At 37.6% G+C, this 20,495-nt stretch overlaps 1 protein-coding gene across 1 annotated transcript; it reads right to left on the reverse strand.

Moving 5' to 3' along the window:
* Positions 1-401: 401 nt before the first annotated feature.
* Positions 402-19,411, reverse strand: LOC139731014 (uncharacterized). The gene is made up of 13 exons (XM_071641893.1): positions 19,238-19,411; positions 17,392-17,517; positions 15,950-16,009; positions 10,972-11,130; positions 7,348-7,446; positions 6,125-6,338; positions 4,808-4,977; positions 4,137-4,208; positions 3,500-3,675; positions 2,917-2,977; positions 1,726-2,051; positions 909-990; positions 402-526 (listed from the first exon to the last, which is right to left on the reverse strand). Exons 1-13 carry the CDS (start codon positions 19,409-19,411, stop codon positions 464-466), a joined length of 1,782 nt encoding a protein of 593 aa, XP_071497994.1. The 3' UTR covers positions 402-463.
* Between the last annotated feature and the right edge of the window lie 1,084 nt (positions 19,412-20,495).

The raw sequence follows: 20,495 nt of genomic DNA on the forward strand, positions 1-20,495 counted from the left end.
AATGGGGGAAAATTATTTTAACAATATTTAATAATCTTCCTCTCTGAGTGTTGGAAATGAGAGCCCTTGTCAACTGGTGTGAAGTTTGGTAAACAAAATGAATGATAGACGGGTTCACTTTTCCTGTTAGCTTGTAAGCAGGTCACAATTAGCTGTTCATTTTTGTTTTTTTGTTTTGTCTTGTTTTTATTTTGCTCTCATTTCTCTTTGACCTTTTATGTTATAAAGGAACATGTGTCAATGATCAAGAAATGCTGTATGGCATCAAAAAAACAAAACAAATACAAATATGAGGAGACTTTGTGACTAATGTACTGTGGTGAACTTCTCGTAAGGTCCATTTCACACACTTTCATAAGCAAGGCCACTTCAAATATTATATACTAGCAGGAATTAATTCACTGCTGTTCATTTGATCTTTTTGGTCTTTTCTTGTCCCATCCCTGAAGCGTGAGAGCCCTCCTCATTTGACGGCAGGCAAGAACTTCCCGTAGTTTATCCACAGGGCGCTGGGACCAGTTGCAATCTGGAAGGAGATTTAAGAATAAGAAGAATGTCGAGAATATCAGGCACATACCTGGCACCTCATTCACTAGGTCACAAGTTCTTTGTACCCTACACATGCAAAGAATAGCATATAAAAACAAAACAAAACAAAAGAAAACATGAAATAAAAAAGCTTTCCTTGGGATGGATTCGAAGGATAGTTTTGGATATTAAGGCTCTTTAATTAAAAAAAAATGCAGTTGTCAGACTAAATGCAGCTGATGCAAATCTAAACGTAAGTAAACTTTCCTATCCACATCACTTGTAGGGCTTCCAGATGTCCTGTACATATGACATTAGAATATTTCACATTGTGCCAGTATTGAAATTTTTGTAGTCTTGTTATCCAGACCAAGTCATACCTTCACGTCACATTTCTCGATGACAGCATTGAGGGTCAAAGGTTGAGGTCGGCGAGGTGCCACCATCACCGGTGTATTTCTCCTGTGGAATATTAATTCAAAACAATCACATACAATTGTAGCATGGTACATTTCTGTATATGAGAAGGAACTGCAATGATATGGGTGAATCAATTTCCTTTTTTCCCTCCTGTCCAAAACATGACATCAAAACTCAAAAACTTTGTATACTGTAAAACAGGATATATTCACGGCATGAAATTTTTGCGAATGGGAGCTCACAGCCTTTTTCATGGCATGATATTTTTGAGAATTGCCACTGGCGTTCAATGCATTTGGTGTAGACAAAAACTTTGGTGTGCATTTTAATTTCGCGAATCTTGGCACTCAAGAAATACGCAAAATTAAAATGCACGCGAAAATTCCTTGTTTTACAGTAACTTGTACACAATGTTCAAAGAAAATGTTTTGAAATAGCATAAAACAATTGGAAAAAGTAAGAATGATCATCATAAAGATAATTTATATTACTACATGTATATCCTGTGGGTATGTTTTACACCAATGCAAATGAATCATCTGTCTCAATCTGATTTATTTAAGATTACTCTAATTCTCCTTGGTCTTAATTGAAAGTGTATATCAAGGAACCTCAGTAGAAAGACTCAATTTGTTACTCTTTTCAATGCTGCATATTCAAATTGATTCATACTTCAAACGATGCATCAATGAAAATAATGTAGGACATCCATAGCAGCATTAGAAGACAGATATCAATTTCTCTACAAACTTAAAAAGATATGAGATCTTGCGTTACCTTCTCTCTGATTCGGTAGAGGTCAGGGAACTACGTCGACTTGATGACCGGCTGCTGTATGTGAGATACTTTGTACCCTCCTCATCATCATCATCATCATCATCATTACAGTCCTCATCTCCATCATCCCCCTCCTCCGAAATCCTTTCCATGGCTAGGTTCCTCAGGATGCGCTCCGGACTGCTGCCGGGGGCGACGTTGCCATGGTGACCCCTCTCCTGACTTGAAGCGAGGATGAATGGAGCTGGTAGGGCCAGTCTTTCTTCTTCCTCCTCTTCCTCTCTTTGCGGATAGGCCAGGGTTGGTATGGGCTCCTCTCCAAACAGCTGTCAAAGGTACCATAAAATAATAATAATAATTATACACTCTGCTTATACAGCGCATGTTACACTGAAGTCTCTATGAGCTTTACAAAAATTTCTAAATAACAATACAATTAGAAAATACATATGTAATACAATACAACAGACTACAACAACAATAAAGAAATTACAAAGAATGACCAAAGTATTGATTAAATAAATACATCTTTAGTTTAGTTTTGAAAGTCTCTTGTGCAACAAGCAACAAGTTCTTACGAAACAGTGTAAGTACTTAGTGGTGATGCAGGAAAGGATATTAATTAATACATTTATGAGTTGAATAATTGTGTAAAAGTAGTTTGTGTATAGTTGTAGGTGTCAGATTAATGCATCACAATGTTATGCATCATATTGTATGTTAATATAACTTAGTTTCAGCTGGTTTTTTTTTGTGATATGGCTGAGGCATGCTTATGATGTATTTGATGTTTATTTTATTTTTATATCCAATGTACAAATAGTTTCTATTGTGCACAATAGAGTATAAAGATACCATTCAATCAATAATCGATCGAGCGATCGATCAATCAATCAATCAATCAACTTTTTGTGGCATGCTTTTGAGTACTGATTGGCACAGAAAAACCCATAGTGCAGTACACACTGTCCAAAGTCCCGGGCACAAAAAGGGTTAAAGCTCATCAATCAAATCCTACTAAAATCTCAATTCAGTTTCACAAAACTTGGATCTTGGCAGTATCTTCCTATCCACTGCCTATACAAATCCTTTCCTACTCTGTGAAAAGTTTTGACAGACAAAAGAAACTCATTTACACCGACATTGACTGCAAAACAGACATGCAGTGGCATCATTCTGTATCAAACTTACCACATCTCCTAGTGATGGTCCACTCAATATCTTGTTGATCTCACCACTCTTGTCAATTATTCTGCAAGAAATAAGATAAATACCATAACATTTCATGCTTTGCAACCTATCTGAGGTATCTCTAAATGAATACTGGTTAAAAAGGGTTCCTTCCTCATTCACAATAATTTTGATAGTAACTGCGTTTGAATCTGAAGTTTCCATCATGTGGCATATTGTTTTCACACACCAGAGTGTAACTATGTACAGAGAGAGAGTAAACAAAATTCTTATGTGTCAGGATAAAGAAGATATGTTGGCAAGCAAAATAACCAACTGTGTTCTTTCGATAAATGAAATCATTGGCCTAGGAAAAATAATAAGTAAACAATCTTAGCGAAATAGTACACAATGAAAATAAATCCAATGAAAATTATGATCTCCCAAATAATTCAAGGTAAACACTTGATGAACTACAATCAGTGAGCCCAACCCTACAAAATGATTGAATTTGATCATGTATACCTTGAGAGGGAAATAGCAAAAGTCTTTGTATCTAACTAAACTCTTCTTGCTCGGAAAATTTTTATATTGTGATTTGTACCTTTTTGTGGCCGCTCCATTCGAAAGTGACGACTGGTACATCTTCCGCAGACGGCGTTTCTCTGAGTTGCGAACCCTCGCCCTTGACTGGAACTCCTCCCGCATTAGCTCTATCTCCGGATCTTCCTTGGGGGGTTCCAGGTCAAGAGTGAACGCTGCCAATTTGGGGAAGTCCACCTGAGTTGTAGTGATGTATAATCATGAATGATAAACTTTTGACAGTAAAGGCTTGAGGAGAAGTGATTAATAACTAAACATCATACCCAACACGACTCCACAAAATCTGGCAATAGATATAGACCATCCTCAAACTAAGAAAACCATGAAAATCAGATTGAATATAGACATTTTACCCATTAACACAATACTTATAAACATAATTCTCTGTCAAACAAAACAGCAACAACAACAAAATCAACCCTCAGGATCCTTTGTCATACTAACATGTTAAGGGCATTAAAGACAAAACAATTTTTTTACTCTTAAACATGAGATGCTCTCCCTCACAACAATTGTGAAAAAAAAATTAAAAAGAATCCCTCCAACATGCAGAACATTAAGCGAACAGCAACGAATTTAATTGAAATCAAACAGTCAAATTACTATAACCAGTAATGACAGACAGGTGAAAAACTAACCTTTGGGCATCTCTGCTCCATCTCCAAGACTTTGGGATGAACAGGTTTCCGGGAAATTGGAAGAGACAGTCTCTGAAAAGGCAAGATTTCAACTATATCATTAACTTTAATGAACTTTACTACTTTATGTGTTTCACAACAATGGGCACACAGTGTTAATGTTTGCAAATAAGAAAAGATAGCATTGAAGTGTCATTTTTAAGACTATTTCATCGTTTTGCAACACTCTATATATTCCAAATATAAGCAACCTAGAATATAACTGACACAATAATGTGGCATCAGTTTAAACCTCACATTTTTTGAAGAACAAAGAATGGCATTACCACAAGGATACGGGAGTACAGTCAATTGTAAGAAACACATATGTTGTAGATCCTATGTAATCAATGTCTATCACAAAATAGGTTGAGGAATTCTCAATTTGAGGAATTGATTGGTCAATTGCCGTGTAATCATTCATCACTGACTGTATGCATATTTTCCTTTCAGTAATACTATTTTTTACTACTCGCAAAATCCTCGGCAAAGTCCCAATTCATGGAAAAATCGGACTCGCTAAATACATGACATATACAGCAATACATTATATACATTATGTGGCCAATTGATGTGAAGTAGAAATGCTTTATTTGTGCCTTGTGTGTGTGTGTGTTGCACAGCAAACTGACCTTTTTGAGTTTCGATACATTCATCCACGAGTGGACGTCCGGTCCACCCATGGAGTTCGGCCTGGAGGGCTCCCTCACCTCCTGGATCTGGGCCAGGGAGGTCATCATGGGGTCAACGTGGTGCAGGGAGCCGAGGGACGAGGATTTGTCCTCGGGGACGGAATCTGGCGCTGCCAGAATGAAAAAAATCAGACCAGATGTCACGAGGGACTGTCAATTTTGAGCCCTGCTAAACTACCAAATGAACAAGAAGATGCATATATTTCTGGGATATACCAAAATGTGGACAGATAGTATACTCTCAACTGAAAAATACTAGGAAATTGAAATTCACAGATGGTGATGAAAAAGTAAAAATTAAGAAAAAGATCATGCAACCACTTTTGCAGCCCAATTTGTACTATCATGTCACAAAGTACATTTGTAAATGTCATATCACTGTGTTACTTCTCAAGCAAAACTTACACTGTACAAATACATACAGTTCCATGAACATTGTGATTACTGTTTTCAAACAGAAATATGCACTTGAGTGAATGTGGAATGATGTACAAACATATGGGTCTTAGAACACAGTCTGGGGGTAGGGGTTTCTAGTTAAAGACAATTTCTACCACGTGAATATTTGTACTGTCATGAATTCAGATGCGCCTATTCAAGGTGCTACTGTAAAAGTGGATATTTTCGTGTGAGTAATTCTTCAAGCTCAGCCGAGTAAGACGAGTTTTGCAGAGTTTTTAATTCCACTGAATCAAGATATCAACTATCAAAGAATATGGCATGCAAAAATATTTCGTGTGTTTTCACTTTCGCGCTAGCTTCTGTTTGCGCGAAATGCTTGAGAATTTCGACACCGCAAAAATTTCCACTTTTACAGTATTGCTCAGTCACACAAAATAGTGTGGGTTCAAGTCTCAACCAATAATGCCCTGAATGTTTATATTCTACCAGGTTTATGATTGAAAATGCCATTCTTTACACTGGGATTACACAGGGATTAGATGGAGGTTACAAGCCCCTTGCTCTGTCTCAGGAGTCATCTCTAAAGCACTACAGTCTCCATTTTTTAAATCACTCCAAAACTCTCTTCACCGTCTGTCATCCATGTCATCATTAACATAAATAAGCAGCATCCTCCTCCTCATCACCATCATCGTCATCACTGCCATCATTATCATCATCATCATCCTCATCATCGTCATCGTCGTCATCGTCATCATTGTCATCATCGTCATCATCGTCATCATCGTCATCATCGTCATCATCATCATCATCAACATCATCATCATCATCACAATCAAAACCACCACCACTTACCACTGGCCTGGCTCTCGTGATCCTCCGTACCAATCTCTCCATCTCGTCTGGTGGTCTTGGTCCTCGAGAGGGACTCTCCGTCTCCGGTCTGCTCATCATCCTCCAGCAGTTCGGGGTAGTTCTCCGGGTTGGCCACGTCCTCCCAAAAGGCCCTCATGTCCTCGTCTCGTCTGAGCTTCCCCTCTCGAATCAGCTGATCCTGAAGAACTATGATCTGTGGATCAAATAGGTCAACAGAGATGATAGAGACCAATTAGATGAATCCCCACATTATATCTAAGATGATTATAAGACATAAATGATGATTTTCTGTGAGATAGTGACATTATCAGGTTAAGCTGCTCAGTAAATAGACGGATTCACTCACTCACTCAAATCTCATTGAGTTTGAATCACATTTCAGAGAAAGACTTTGAGATGTTATCCTAACAAAACTGATAAAAGCTGCACTACAAAGAAAGAATAACTTTCAAGTTAATACAATGCTAGAACTCTAAAGCAATATGCTTTTTTTTTCTTTTTGATCATGTAATGTCATATTTCCTGTATCTCTTAGGATGTAATTTTCAACTTTGCATCTGATTTTGTGTCTTGCACTGAATACAGTTAAAACAGACATTTTTGTCTGCACAAAAGTTTTGCAACTTTGGCAAGAAGCCAAAATTCATGAAAGTAAAATGCACATCTCGCAGTGCACTGAATGCTAGGAGTGAATTGTGCAGGTTTCATGACACAAATATTTCTGGTTTTATGTGATAGCCAATGACAATATACTAGGGAAAAATGTTACACATGATCCATGTGTCTCAAGCTATCTGGCCTAGTCTCAACATCCAGACTACTATGACTTGACTGTAAAACCATGGCAGTGAAGTAAATTGCCAACCCCACGACTGCCTATGGCAGACTGCCAATGGCAGTGATCTATTGACACATTCCACACTTTGCAGCTCAAAGCATAGCATTGTCCGGACACTGCAAAACATTTAAAGGCCAAGCAAAGGTAAACAAGTGTATACTGCAAGAGAAAAAATGGTGGGAATGCAGAGCCGTGGGATTTCAATTGCTATCTCCTGGTGTTATGACACATTATGGTTATGATTAGAGATTGTCATTGTTAAACCGTGGGAGTGGAATGCCTTATTATGAAACATACAGGATATAATATGAGATTGTTATTGTTACACCATGGGAGTGGATTGCTTCACTATATGGTCATTTACCTTGTGATATCTGGTCTTACTCAGCTTCCTCAGAAAAGAGTTATCGGTCGATACATCTGGCCTGTGCATGAGAATGTTGGCCTTCCTGGCTGCCTCTCTCTGCAGAAAAAAGTAAATTAAAAAAAAAAAAAAAAATATATATATATATATACACACTTGGTGATTCTATCCTTCTATGAAGAGTGCTCGATATCCTCAAAGGAAGAGCTTTAGACAGAAGTATTGCAACAAGTTCACTCGGTTGACATCAGGTACATCCGTATTTTATTGCTACTCGGAGTTTCATGCCACCTTCATTTAGGGGCAATCATCAGGCAATGATTAAATACATACCAGAAATGCATTTGGATTGAATTAACGCATTTTTAGCGCGTGATACCAAAACAAAAACAAAACAAAACAAACTATACGCGCCTGGACCATAGGGACCAGTGCGCACTTAATCATATCCATTATTACGTATATCGGGCAATGATTAAACCGTTGGACAATGCATCGACACCATAAGCTTGTGCGCTATGACCGTAGTTACCAGCGCATACTGAATAACATTCATTATTACGCAATAATAATAATTACAATTGTTCAATGCATCGGATAGACTTAGCGCGCTTTATAGCGCGTGACACAATAACAAAGTAACAAAGTAACAATAGAGGCCAGTGCGTACAGAATCACTTTCATTATTACGTATGAGTAATAGCATCTGGAAATTTGCATTGATGTAAAGAAAGCCCAGGTGTATACATGCATCAAATTAACCAAATATGCGATGAATTATTAAACAAAATTGTTAAGAGTTATTAAACAAATAAATTTCAATGAAGATAGTTCACAATTAGATGTAGAATACTGAAATATGGATTATTGCGGAAATCCTTCAGTAAACAGGAGGACACGACGATTTCAATCTAAGACTTGAAATTACAGATGTAGAATTTATTTTCATGGCGGCATTTCGACACAAGTTCTGGTCTCTTGTTTAGTAGCGTTTGCTTACTTGCGTTCATGATAAGAAGCTTCTCGGTGAGACATAGGTCGCACCTCTTTGACTCGCTGGTGTACGGGAAGGCATGGCTGGCGATGGACCATTCGATGGTATACGGTGTGCTGTTCTGGTTCAGGTTCCAGATGAATTTGGAAAGCTCCGTGCTGTTCTTGTACCTTTCGTGCCGGAAGGATTGGAGGTGGTTGTTGTACCTGAGCTTGAAGGGGGGCTCAGTGACGCCGATGTAGGTCATTCTTTCGTCTGGGGTTATGACCTCCGCGTTGTAGATGAGATTGGTTGCAAGGCAATTCCCTCGGCCTGAAAATCACCATCAGCTGCAATCTTAAGATCATGAACTTCCTCGACATCACCCTCAACTTGAATAACGGCAAGTACTACCCATACCGTAAGCCCAACGACAACCCGATGTACATCCACAGGCAATCTAACCATCCGCCATCGATAATCAAGGGCCTTCCAGCTTCTATAGGCAGACGCATTTCAGACATCTCCTGTGACGAGGAGACCTTCAAGAAAGCCACGCCGATGTACGACAACGCCCTGAAAGCCAGTGGGTACACCTCCGAAAGCTTGGCATACACCAAAGATCGACCCAAACCTAAAAAGAGAAACAGAAAGCGCAATATCATCTGGTTCAACCCCCCGTACAGTATGAACGTGAGAACAAACATCGGCCACACATTCCTGATGCTGGTGGATAAGCACTTCCCCAAAACATCGAAGCTTCACCGGATATTCAGCAGAAACACACTAAAAGTAAGTTACAGTTGTATGCCGAATGTCGGCAGCATCATCAAAAATCACAACTCGCAAACCATGAAAGATGTCAAGAAATCTAACAGGAAAACGTGCAACTGCCGGAACAAGGACCTCTGTCCACTCCAAGGGAATTGCCTTGCAACCAATCTCATCTACAACGCGGAGGTCATAACCCCAGACGAAAGAATGACCTACATCGGCGTCACTGAGCCCCCCTTCAAGCTCAGGTACAACAACCACCTCCAATCCTTCCGGCACGAAAGGTACAAGAACAGCACGGAGCTTTCCAAATTCATCTGGAACCTGAACCAGAACAGCACACCGTATACCATCGAATGGTCCATCGCCAGCCATGCCTTCCCGTACACCAGCGAGTCAAAGAGGTGCGACCTATGTCTCACCGAGAAGCTTCTTATCATGAACGCAAGTAAGCAAACGCTACTAAACAAGAGACCAGAACTTGTGTCGAAATGCCGCCATGAAAATAAATTCTACATCTGTAATTTCAAGTCTTAGATTGAAATCGTCGTGTCCTCCTGTTTACTGAAGGATTTCCGCAATAATCCATCTTTCAGTATTCTACATCTAATTGTGAACTATCTTCATTGAAATTTATTTGTTTAATAACTCTTAACAATTTTGTTTAATAATTCATCGCATATTTGGTTAATTTGATGCATGTATACACCTGGGCTTTCTTTACATCAATGCAAATTTCCAGATGCTATTACTCATACGTAATAATGAAAGTGATTCTGTACGCACTGGCCTCTATTGTTACTTTGTTACTTTGTTATTGTGTCACGCGCTATAAAGCGCGCTAAGTCTATCCGATGCATTGAACAACTGTAATTATTATTATTGCGTAATAATGAATGTTATTCAGTATGCGCTGGTAACTACGGTCATAGCGCACAAGCTTATGGTGTCGATGCATTGTCCAACGGTTTAATCATTGCCCGATATACGTAATAATGGATATGATTAAGTGCGCACTGGTCCCTATGGTCCAGGCGCGTATAGTTTGTTTTGTTTTGTTTTTGCTTTGGTATCACGCGCTAAAAATGCGTTAATTCAATCCAAATGCATTTCTGGGATGTATTTAATCATTGCCTGATGATTGCCCCTAAATGAAGGTGGCATGAAACTCCGAGTAGCAATAAAATACGGATGTACCTGATGTCAACCGAGTGAACTTGTTGCAATACTTCTATATATATATATATATAATACATAAATAAATGAATAAATAATGATAGTAATAATAATAATTATTATTATTATCATTATTATTATTATTATCATTATTATTATTACTACTACTACTAGTAATTATCTATATACGTATATATATATACATATACATATATATATATATATATATATATATCTGTATGTACAGCCATCATCAATAAAGTATAACTGGTAAAGTGACAGTTTAGATTTGACGAACATGTATGTTTTGAATAACACATACAAAAAATAACCATACTTTGAAGAATTTCTAAAGGAATAACAGACTAAAATTTCCACAAACTTTTACCCCATGTGCAGTTCTAGTTTCTATGCCCTCACATTTAAGATCCATATACCTGAAAAATCTTCCTTTCAGAATGGAAAATATGAAGATAAAAATCTCCTTCTAACAAAATGATTGACAAACTTCTTAATCCAGGCCTGTTCACCCACTTGTTTCTGTTGTTATCTTTTTCATCAATTTAAATATTAAAAAAAAAACATTGGAATTCCATTTTCTATGCTTATTTTTCCACTAAGAAAACAGACCCACAGAATCATAAAACTAACAAATCAACACACTCACACACATACAAATCACCCAGAATGCAATGCATCACCTGTTTGCGTTCCCTGCGAAGTAGCTTCCTCTGCTGGGCCTCACTCCTCTGCTGTATGTCCACACGCTGGTCCTCCACCTTGTCCTTGAGCGCCTCCATGTACTCGACATAGAAGTGAGCCTTGAGGCGTTCCAGGTCATCAAGCACTCGCATGTGTTTCTGTCACACAAACGGGAATGTCAAGCATGCAACCATGTCAAATGAGAGTTTTGGGTTTGCGCAAGTAATGTATGCACACCTGGCATTCCATACGTTGCACTTTCCAAACTGGCCTAGCACCACATTACAGCGCACTATGAGCTTATTACACTTGACCAGTGATTTGACTTAATTCTTCATCTCAAGAGACTCACAGCTTTAATTTTGATGAGGATATTGCATATGTAATATGATTTTTTAGATAACTTTGTTTTTTCATATCTTTACTAAGTACGGAGTTTTTTAAATGAAAAGAAAATTCACTGAATCGTTGTATATATCCACACAACTCACAAATACACACATCCTACAAAGATTTATTATGTGTTACCAATCTAGTATCAACTAGTATAGATCAGAGCACTATTTGATAATTGAATATGATTGCATGCATTGCATGGTTGCATGCTATTAAAGCCAAACTTGTGAGATGGGAGGTCATTTGATTCAAATCCAAAACCTCACTGTGTATATTCTGACATTGATAAGACTCATGCACAACAGCCTCATGTAGTAACACTCCGGTGATGTTCGGAATCATGATCGAGGCAAAATACTATGTCAGCCAGTTTATGAGTTTCATGGAAAAGTGTCTAAAATGACTTTTATAAATAGCTCTTTAACATCACTTACAGCATATCATATCCCATCCTTCACAAAGGATTTTATGCATCCCCACATATGTTCTCTGTTTTTTATTAATACAAAATTAACTATACTCTGCTTGCATGTGGTATGCTGTGGTTCTCCTAACTCAAAATGCATGTGAAGTGTATAGAACCTTATGGGGGGCCGGGAACATACTCCCAATGAAATTGAGAGCTAAGATAATAAATATAGCTTGAATTTTATTATTGCCAAATGTATAATGATAGCGTGCAGTGCAAAGCAAAGCAAAGCCAGGCATATACATGTATATGTGGCATGAAATATATCCAGGGTTTGTTCAGCATGACTTGAGAAGCAAACATGCACACCAGTGGTCAGACAAATGTTCATCCAGGAGAACAACAGTGGCCAGAACACACATTGACAGTAGCCACATGTTTTGTTGCTGGTGATACATGATGCACATGAGAACAAAACATCTACCATGCATAAACACTGTGTACAAATTGTGTAGGCGTGGAGACTACACTGTATGAAAGCAAGGAAAGTACTAACATGAAATTTAAGAGCTGTCAAAGTCAGGTATTGTCAGTTTGATTTGCAAGAGATCATACTCTCCTCATAGACCCAGACTGTTTTAATACGAGTCTATACTTCAATAATGAAATTACTGTCCAAAGTGTAGACAATTTTGAGGCTAGCACAAAGGCTGGAAGAAAACAATAAGTCCATTATATTGTAGGTTTGATTATGCATCCCTTATTGTACCCTGACATTATCTAGCCAATTTGAAAAACTAGCAAATTTGAGACTTCAAATGTAATACAAAACAGGAACTAAGTACTAGCTCTATATAGGCAACATGCCTTTGTTTAGGAACCACCATCTCGGTACCCACACATGATCACCTACCAGTATTATGTAGATACATAAAGCCCATACATAGTCAATTTTGTGAGTACACTACGTTTAGATATATCTTAATTAGCACAAAGATTTTGTGTATATAATACCGGTAAAAATTTTGTCACAAACATTTATCTATAAATCCAGAGACTCCAACCCCAAGCACCTTCTGATCTGGAGATTCTCCCGCCCGAAACCCCTAGCAAACGGGAGACTCCAAGTTGATGTGTGCGAAGCGCGAAGTTCCTAGGATTCTAGATGTTCTCTGGTGCTATCTAAGGCTTATTTTTTCAACATACGATAGAAATAAGTAAGAAATCCTTTCCACCGGGAGACACAGAGCCAGGGCGGGAGAAATCAAATCTCAAACGGGAGAACGGGAGATTGTGCAAAAATGGGCTTTCGGCGGGAGATCTCCCGTTGAAAACGGGAGAGTTGGAGTCTCTGTAAATCCCTTCTTCTTTGCATCACAATGACCTCTCACTTTGATTGTCAGTAAATGATAAGATAATAATAAAATAATAATAATAATAATAATAATAATAATAATAATAATAATAGTAATGATAATAGTGAGACTCTTATAAAGTGCACATTTCTACCTAAAAAAGATACTCAAGGCGCTATGATACATGCTGTATGTACCATAAAGTAGGATAACTTATAATGCTCATTGTATAATTCAAATCAATGGTTATACATTGTACAATATTAGGTTCAAACAAAACACACGTTGATACGGTGAAATACTAACATTAGCCAAGCTATAACTGGTTAGATATGAATCTGTTATGTCAGTGTCTTAATTATGAAGTTAATGATTCTAAACTAGTTCAATGCAATTCTATATACTCACTATTAGGCAGAGATGTCAGTAAATTAATGAAAATCATTTGAAAGAAATATCACACACTTATATAAGCCTTATAATGTTGATGAAAAAAAGTTCAAACATTCTTTTCTTTTTTACACATGTGACAAACATTTCCTTTTCTTATATCCTGAACACATTGAGAGCACCAGTTAAGGCTTTATAGAGTATTTAGCACTTATAGCATATTAGTCAAATGGTAAAATAGATACATTAAAAGGGCATTTCTCATTTATTGCTAAAGTGATTAAGTTTGCTATCAAAAATCCATGCAATTTCGATGACATTCCTGAAAGTTTGCCAAGAATCCATTATGGAAACCAAAGGGCAGTTGTTTTGCTGAGACACATACATGTGGCTGACACAATGACATCACATACAATTGACAAACTACATGTTATATGTAAGACAACAAACTTACGATGTTTCTAGGACACCCAATTTCCTTGGGGGAAAAAAACCCTAACCAAAATGAATGTTCCCTGTGACTATGAAGTGATGTGATACATACATGATAATGGATGGCTTCTGTGTTTAATTTCTTTATCATCCTCACCTCACACACATATCTTACTTTTGCAACCATTTTCAGGCAACATGTTTTCCTTTGTTTTTGTGTTTGTTTTGTTTTGCTTTTAACTGATTGTCCACATTAGATAAAGATAGGAGATATCATAATACATAATATTGCAAAAACAGAAAGAAAGAATAAAAACTGTTTATTCAGCATGGAGCTCTGTCTTTACTGCAAGAACAAATGATGGGCTTTATTGATTTAAAGGCAATGTAAACATTTTGGGAGAACAACCCAGTATTTTCATTAGGCGAAATCAATGGTAGTCTCATTGGGGAAAAGTTCATTTCCCAAAAGAAGAGAATTTCCTGCTTGCTCTGGGTAAGTGAGCATATGAACTGAATGTCCATTTGTCTTTCATGTGTAATCACATGTTTTCATTTATTGCAAACTTTACAAAGAAAAATGAGAATGTGTCCATTAAAGTTGTCAAACTTTGAAAAGTTGATCAAAGTCTGTGGTTATGACAATGAATACAGTGAGCTGCTGTATCTTCATAATTGAGATTAGTATAATCAGTGTTATAAAGCAAATCTTTGGAACAATGATGACTGTTATACTGGAGTAAGTTAAACCAGTATCACAAAACAGTGTCCAAGTTCATCATTTAATCGTAATATAAATACAAGTGCAGGGATATGGAGCCACACAAGTTAAAGTTTATGTAGTTTACAGATATGTCTATTACTTTTATCATATCATTCAATATAAATTTACACTTGGATTCAGTTAGATGGGAGAAGGTTATCATCATCTGGTAACAGTATTTTCTCCTTTTTTTTATTCTTAGATAAACTTACTTTGTTATTTATATAACTAACTACAGCACACACACATATACACACACACACACACAAATCCATAATTTAAGATATTCTTGAATGCTACGTTTTAAATTACATTTTATCCACAAATCATTGTCAACTATTAAAATTAGATGTATGATCAAGTCAAAGTATTAATATTTCATACATGGATTCCTGGTTTAACAATAGTCAATGTATGTTTTAGTATTTCTGTGTTTGTATCAAAATAAAAGAATTTAGTACCTCATCAACACCTCTGTAAATGCAAAGTAATTCTATAGGCAGGAAGTGATGGAGTACATCTTTGTTTTCTCTGTTTGAAACCAATTCCTGCATACCTTTATGACAGCCTTGTATTTCACAAGATGCACAGTTTTGTACTACAAATATCATTTATTTACTATATTCATTTTTTTTTTCATTTGTTTCGTTCCTTCTTTTTTTGACAGAGTTTTCCCAGAAATTCTAGGAAGAATTTTGATGCAAAATTTGATTTGATACAGGCATCTCATAATCTGCTACACACATAATACAAACAAGCAAATCTAATATTTCCGTAGTGAGTTTGTATAAGTGTGAGCATCTGTAAGCATCTGTTAACATCTGAGTGTAAGCATCTATCCTGCAAGCTGTCTAATATGCCTGTAATCATAATCTTCTTAAAAGCAAACTGGTTAAGAAATGCAAACATTGTTTCAGTGTAGGCCTAATGTTTAAGTCTGAAGTTACTGATTAAATGTGTTAGGTATTTCTGAGTTAAAACTGACTTTGAAATGAATTTGACAAAATATGAGAATGTCAAGCAATGTATTATTCAGGATATTACATGGAATGCTTTTTTAGTATGGAATATGACACACATATGATGATGCAAGTGATTATGGTACAAATGATGCACAACAAAAAAATACTATCAAGTACATGGAGTGCTGATTTTCGCCAACAGGTGCATGTCATTGCTATGACAATCCAAGATATGTTACATCGTCATGGAGGCAAACTTTTCAATCTTACCAACATGGCAATCTTTAACTCATGGTAGATGTGGCTTTTATCCGTGTCCAAATTCATCCACTTGATTTACAAGATATCAAGTGTATTTTTTTTTTCAATTTGGACAGCAAATAACAGTGAAAGAAGAAAAATTACAGGCATAATGCATTAATATGTTAGTTTGATTTTTGATGATTACATATATATGGCAAGTTTATGCAGCAAATTAAATACTGACAAATACAATTCCAGAAAAAAACATGATTACAGCTCTGTAGCATGGAATGTGTTACAGTTTAAATCATGAGAACCATCAACTTGAAGCTAATTGCAGACAAAGGTTTTCGATGAAAAGCATGCATTACACAGTTAGATAACTGATATTATGCAACATGGTAGCCATCAGCTGGAAATTGTAGTGATTTAAGACAAAACATGCACAGAAAGCCAAATTATTTCTTTGATGCTCGTCTTCAGGCTTAGCAGCTGGCTGTCAATTTTATGTCAAGCAAGGAAAGATTTCTATTAAAGGGGCATTCCGGACGATTTTCATAATTTCACATTATGTAGTACATAAATCGACAGCTCCATGTATAGATTTGTGGAATTTATTGTGGTCCTTGAGCAGGGGAAACCAATAAATTGAAAATCTTAAACAAATTACACTGAACAGTGTTGATGACATCAGAGCCTCATGTATTTCAGAAATGTAGAATTGTAATTCCATTACAATACCGCTTGCTCAACAAGTTCACCTGTGAAAAATCTATGCCTGCCTTCTTCTTTTGTTCTGCTTCCTTGAGCCCCAGCTCACACATTCTTATGGTGAGGCTGCGATGTCATCATCCTTGTTCATTGCAATTCGTTATAGATTTTGAAAACATTCTCATTCCTCATCCCAATCACTATAAATTCCAAAACTCTGTACTCAGTTTAACTAATTTATAGTTGTTCAAGTGTAAAAATCTGAAAATCATCCGGAGGTCCCCTTTAACAAGGAGACCAAGCCATTCATATTTATATCTGTATTAAAACTAGCACAAAATTGTCCTGGAGTTGAGAGTACTTTCAATTGCCCCAGAAGCAACTTACTCAATTATTGCTGTGTAAATCTAATGAATGAACACATCGGTGGAAAAATGTACAAACTAATGACTCATCATAATATTCAAACATACAGACAATTAAAAGTCAAAATAAAAGGTCCTTTATAAAACATGCATTTACAGTGTTTGCCGTATAATAGATGCAAATTACTTTCACGGAAGGCCTACAATTCAAAATTTAGTTTACCTCATGCATTTAAGATCATACGCATTTAGGATTAATCATCCAGTGTACCCGACATGTTCTATTGAATAAATTCTTAGTATGGTGAACAATATTGTGTACCTGTTCTTCAGAACACAAAAATTATACTTATAGTAATATAAGACACTATTCAGAATCCCAAACAGTCTTACCTCCTTCAATTCCCTCAGTCTCTGTTCTTCTCTATCATCATTGCTAGGATCAAACGATTCCTTCGTCTCCGTCTTCTTCTTCTTCTTTTTCTTTCTTTCTTTCCCGCCAGGAGATTTGTTGCTAGTCTAGATGCAAAAACAAAGATACAATATGCAAAATAAATATTTTTGTTAATGGCCTTGATAACTAAATGATAAAAGGATGTATGCGGCAATTTCATATTAGTGTTCATCTGCAACGTCATGGTAAAATGGCTTTCTAAGAAAGTGTGCTCAGAGGTTGGCAATACATGACTTGACTTTGAGTTTTAAAACTTGACCTGGAATTGCAACTATAGGGCAGCGTGCTCAGGCTTTGCTCTCCTGTGATTGACCCTTAGCTCTTCTCCAGTTTTGGTCAACCTTGGGTTTGATTTTCAGCCTCTTTTGGGGGAATGCTTGGAGTCACTTTCAATTTGGTCTCTCCAGCGAGCTGGTGGGCATCTTCTTTTAAGAAAGTCATTCGTGTAGGCTTTGAATGGGAGGTAGTCCACAGGGACAGTGTATGTATGTGAGGATATTGGAGTACATCTGTACATGACTAAACCATGTCAATCATCTTTAGGATACCTCATTATCAGACGGCAGTTTATAGTCAGATGAAGCCTCTGCCTGATAAAAATTGTCATTCTTCAAAGAGGAATAACGATTTTTATTACTAGTACGGCAGGTAATTGCAAAGGTGTCCTATTGGTGAACATTTGTCAGCCATGTAATTCCATGCACCATGATAGTAGGTGGCTGGTAGTCAGTCACATACTATCATTCAGTTCACTTCAGTCTGAACAGAAATGAACTGAACTAAATGAAAATAGTTACTTATCCTCCGATCTGACAAAAGGGTTCGACAAAAAGTCATTCTCACTTGAGCTTCAATGGCATTATGTATGACAACACTGATTGTGCGTAGCCATACTCTCTTATTTACAGTGACCCATATTTTGGCAAAAAAAAAGTTATTGCTACGTATATACCAGATATCAAAGCCCAGGATCAGGATTTAAAATGCCTTTAACCTCTTTGCACGTACACCAAATAGATAATTGATAATGAGCGCTGTGCAAAACGGATACATAGCATCAAATACTGTAAAAGTGGTTTCTTTCGCGTACAGATACTTTCGTAGTTTCCATCGGTGCCGACTTATTCGTGTGTGTTTAAATTCGAGGTCGGCAAAATCTGTGAATTCACAGTCGTCAAAAACTGTTTTATTTTGCACATGAAAACCCAAACTATAATCCAATTACTCTTTTATTTATTAACTAGAAATTAAAATCAAATGCAGGCTTACCTGAAATCCAGTCTCTCGAGTACTTTATAACATGCTTGTACCTACATTGCGCGGTATCGCTGCGTGTGTATTGACCATCACTACAATCAATACAATGCGCGGAATGTTTGTGTGTGCATGTGCGCAATTGTAGCACTGTAACAAGCAGCGAGTTTAAAACATTTTCGCATGATGTTAAATTCGCGGTTCAACCTCACGTCAAAGCGCGAAAAGCGTGAAAATAAAACCACCGGGAAATAAACCACTTTTACAATAGTAGTGAAATCTTTTTCCAAGGTATAAGGCTCCTTGAAATGGTTTCTGATCAGGAGCAGATCAAGTAATTCTTTAAAGGGGAGGTGCCTTTACAAAAATTAAAGGGGGCGTACTTACCCCCCGTAAATCCTTTTATTTCTTCTGTTGTAACAAACACTAAAGAGGGGACATGCACCCAGTGTTCCCCATCTGGATCCGCCACTGCTGCTGATGCAATTTAGCATGGTTATCTGTGCAATTTCAAGACATGAAGTGACTTACCTGTACAAAGTTTACATGATGTAACTTTTCACTGTCTTGCTCTGTAGTAGGAAGGGCAGCATTCAGGAACTTTCTTCTGGTTGTGCCGAAGGATTCATCGGACTTTGGCCTCCCTTGGGCTTGCTGGTCAGAGAAGGTAGAGGGCTGTCGCCTCCTCCCTTTTTCATCAGCCATCTCTCTGCAAATTCAGCCCCACAAATCCTCACATACACCTAGTAGATCTAGTGGGAAAGATTAAACAGTCTTCTGATGAGTCAGATCCCTTTGACATTTATTGTTTGGCAAATCATACTCTAAAGACAAGTCTAATCTGAATGAGCCACTCCCAACATTGAACATCAGCATTAAAGTTGGCATTTTTAGCAATCTGATGTATGATTCTGATATTATTGATAGAAGATATGCCAGTCATAAACTAATATCAACCATTATATTACAATAACATGATCTGCAAACTTTAGCTTTTCAATGATGGTACCCTATATCAGTTCGGGAAACCCACTCACAAGGGGGGCCCCTCCTTATAAGTAACCCGTCCCCCTTATAAGTAACCCCGTCCCCCTTATAAGTAACCCCCGGGGCACCCCTTATAAGGAGTCTCCACGCTTTTTTGCAATGCAACGCGAAAATGAAAGGACTGCGGCAATTCGCTTGATTATGTCCATAAAGCTTCACAAGTTTCCTAGTTACTCACGAAATTTGAGCAAAATCGGTTTGAGGCATCATATCTAAAATCATGGATTTAAATGCGATGTCAAACGACCCATGCGAATGCTGAAATGCGAGCGATTACTGGCGTGAGTGTCGCCAGGCGCGGCGGCGCGGCAATGCTTGAGTGCAGATGTGGCGACTGAGTAGCGCGGCGGCGCGGCAATGCTTGAGTGCAGACGTGGCGACTGAGTAGATGTACTCAGTCGCCACGTCTGCACTCAAGCATTGCCGCGCCGCCGCGCCTGGCGACACTCACGCCAGTAATCGCTCGCATTTCAGCATTCGCATGGGTCGTTTGACATCGCATTTAAATCCATGATTTTAGATATGATGCCTCAAACCGATTTTGCTCAAATTTCGTGAGTAACTAGGAAACTTGTGAAGCTTTATGGACATAATCAAGCGAATTGCCGCAGTCCTTTCATTTTCGCGTTGCATTGCAAAAAAGCGTGGAGACTCCTTATAAGGGGTGCCCCGGGGGTTACTTATAAGGGGGACGGGGTTACTTATAAGGGGGACGGGTTACTTATAAGGAGGGGCCCCCCTT

This window comes from Diadema antillarum, unplaced genomic scaffold (assembly GCF_040938485.1).
Source record: "Diadema antillarum isolate AM-2024a unplaced genomic scaffold, OU_Dant_1.0 scf00000022, whole genome shotgun sequence".
Taxonomy (NCBI): domain Eukaryota; kingdom Metazoa; phylum Echinodermata; class Echinoidea; order Diadematoida; family Diadematidae; genus Diadema; species Diadema antillarum.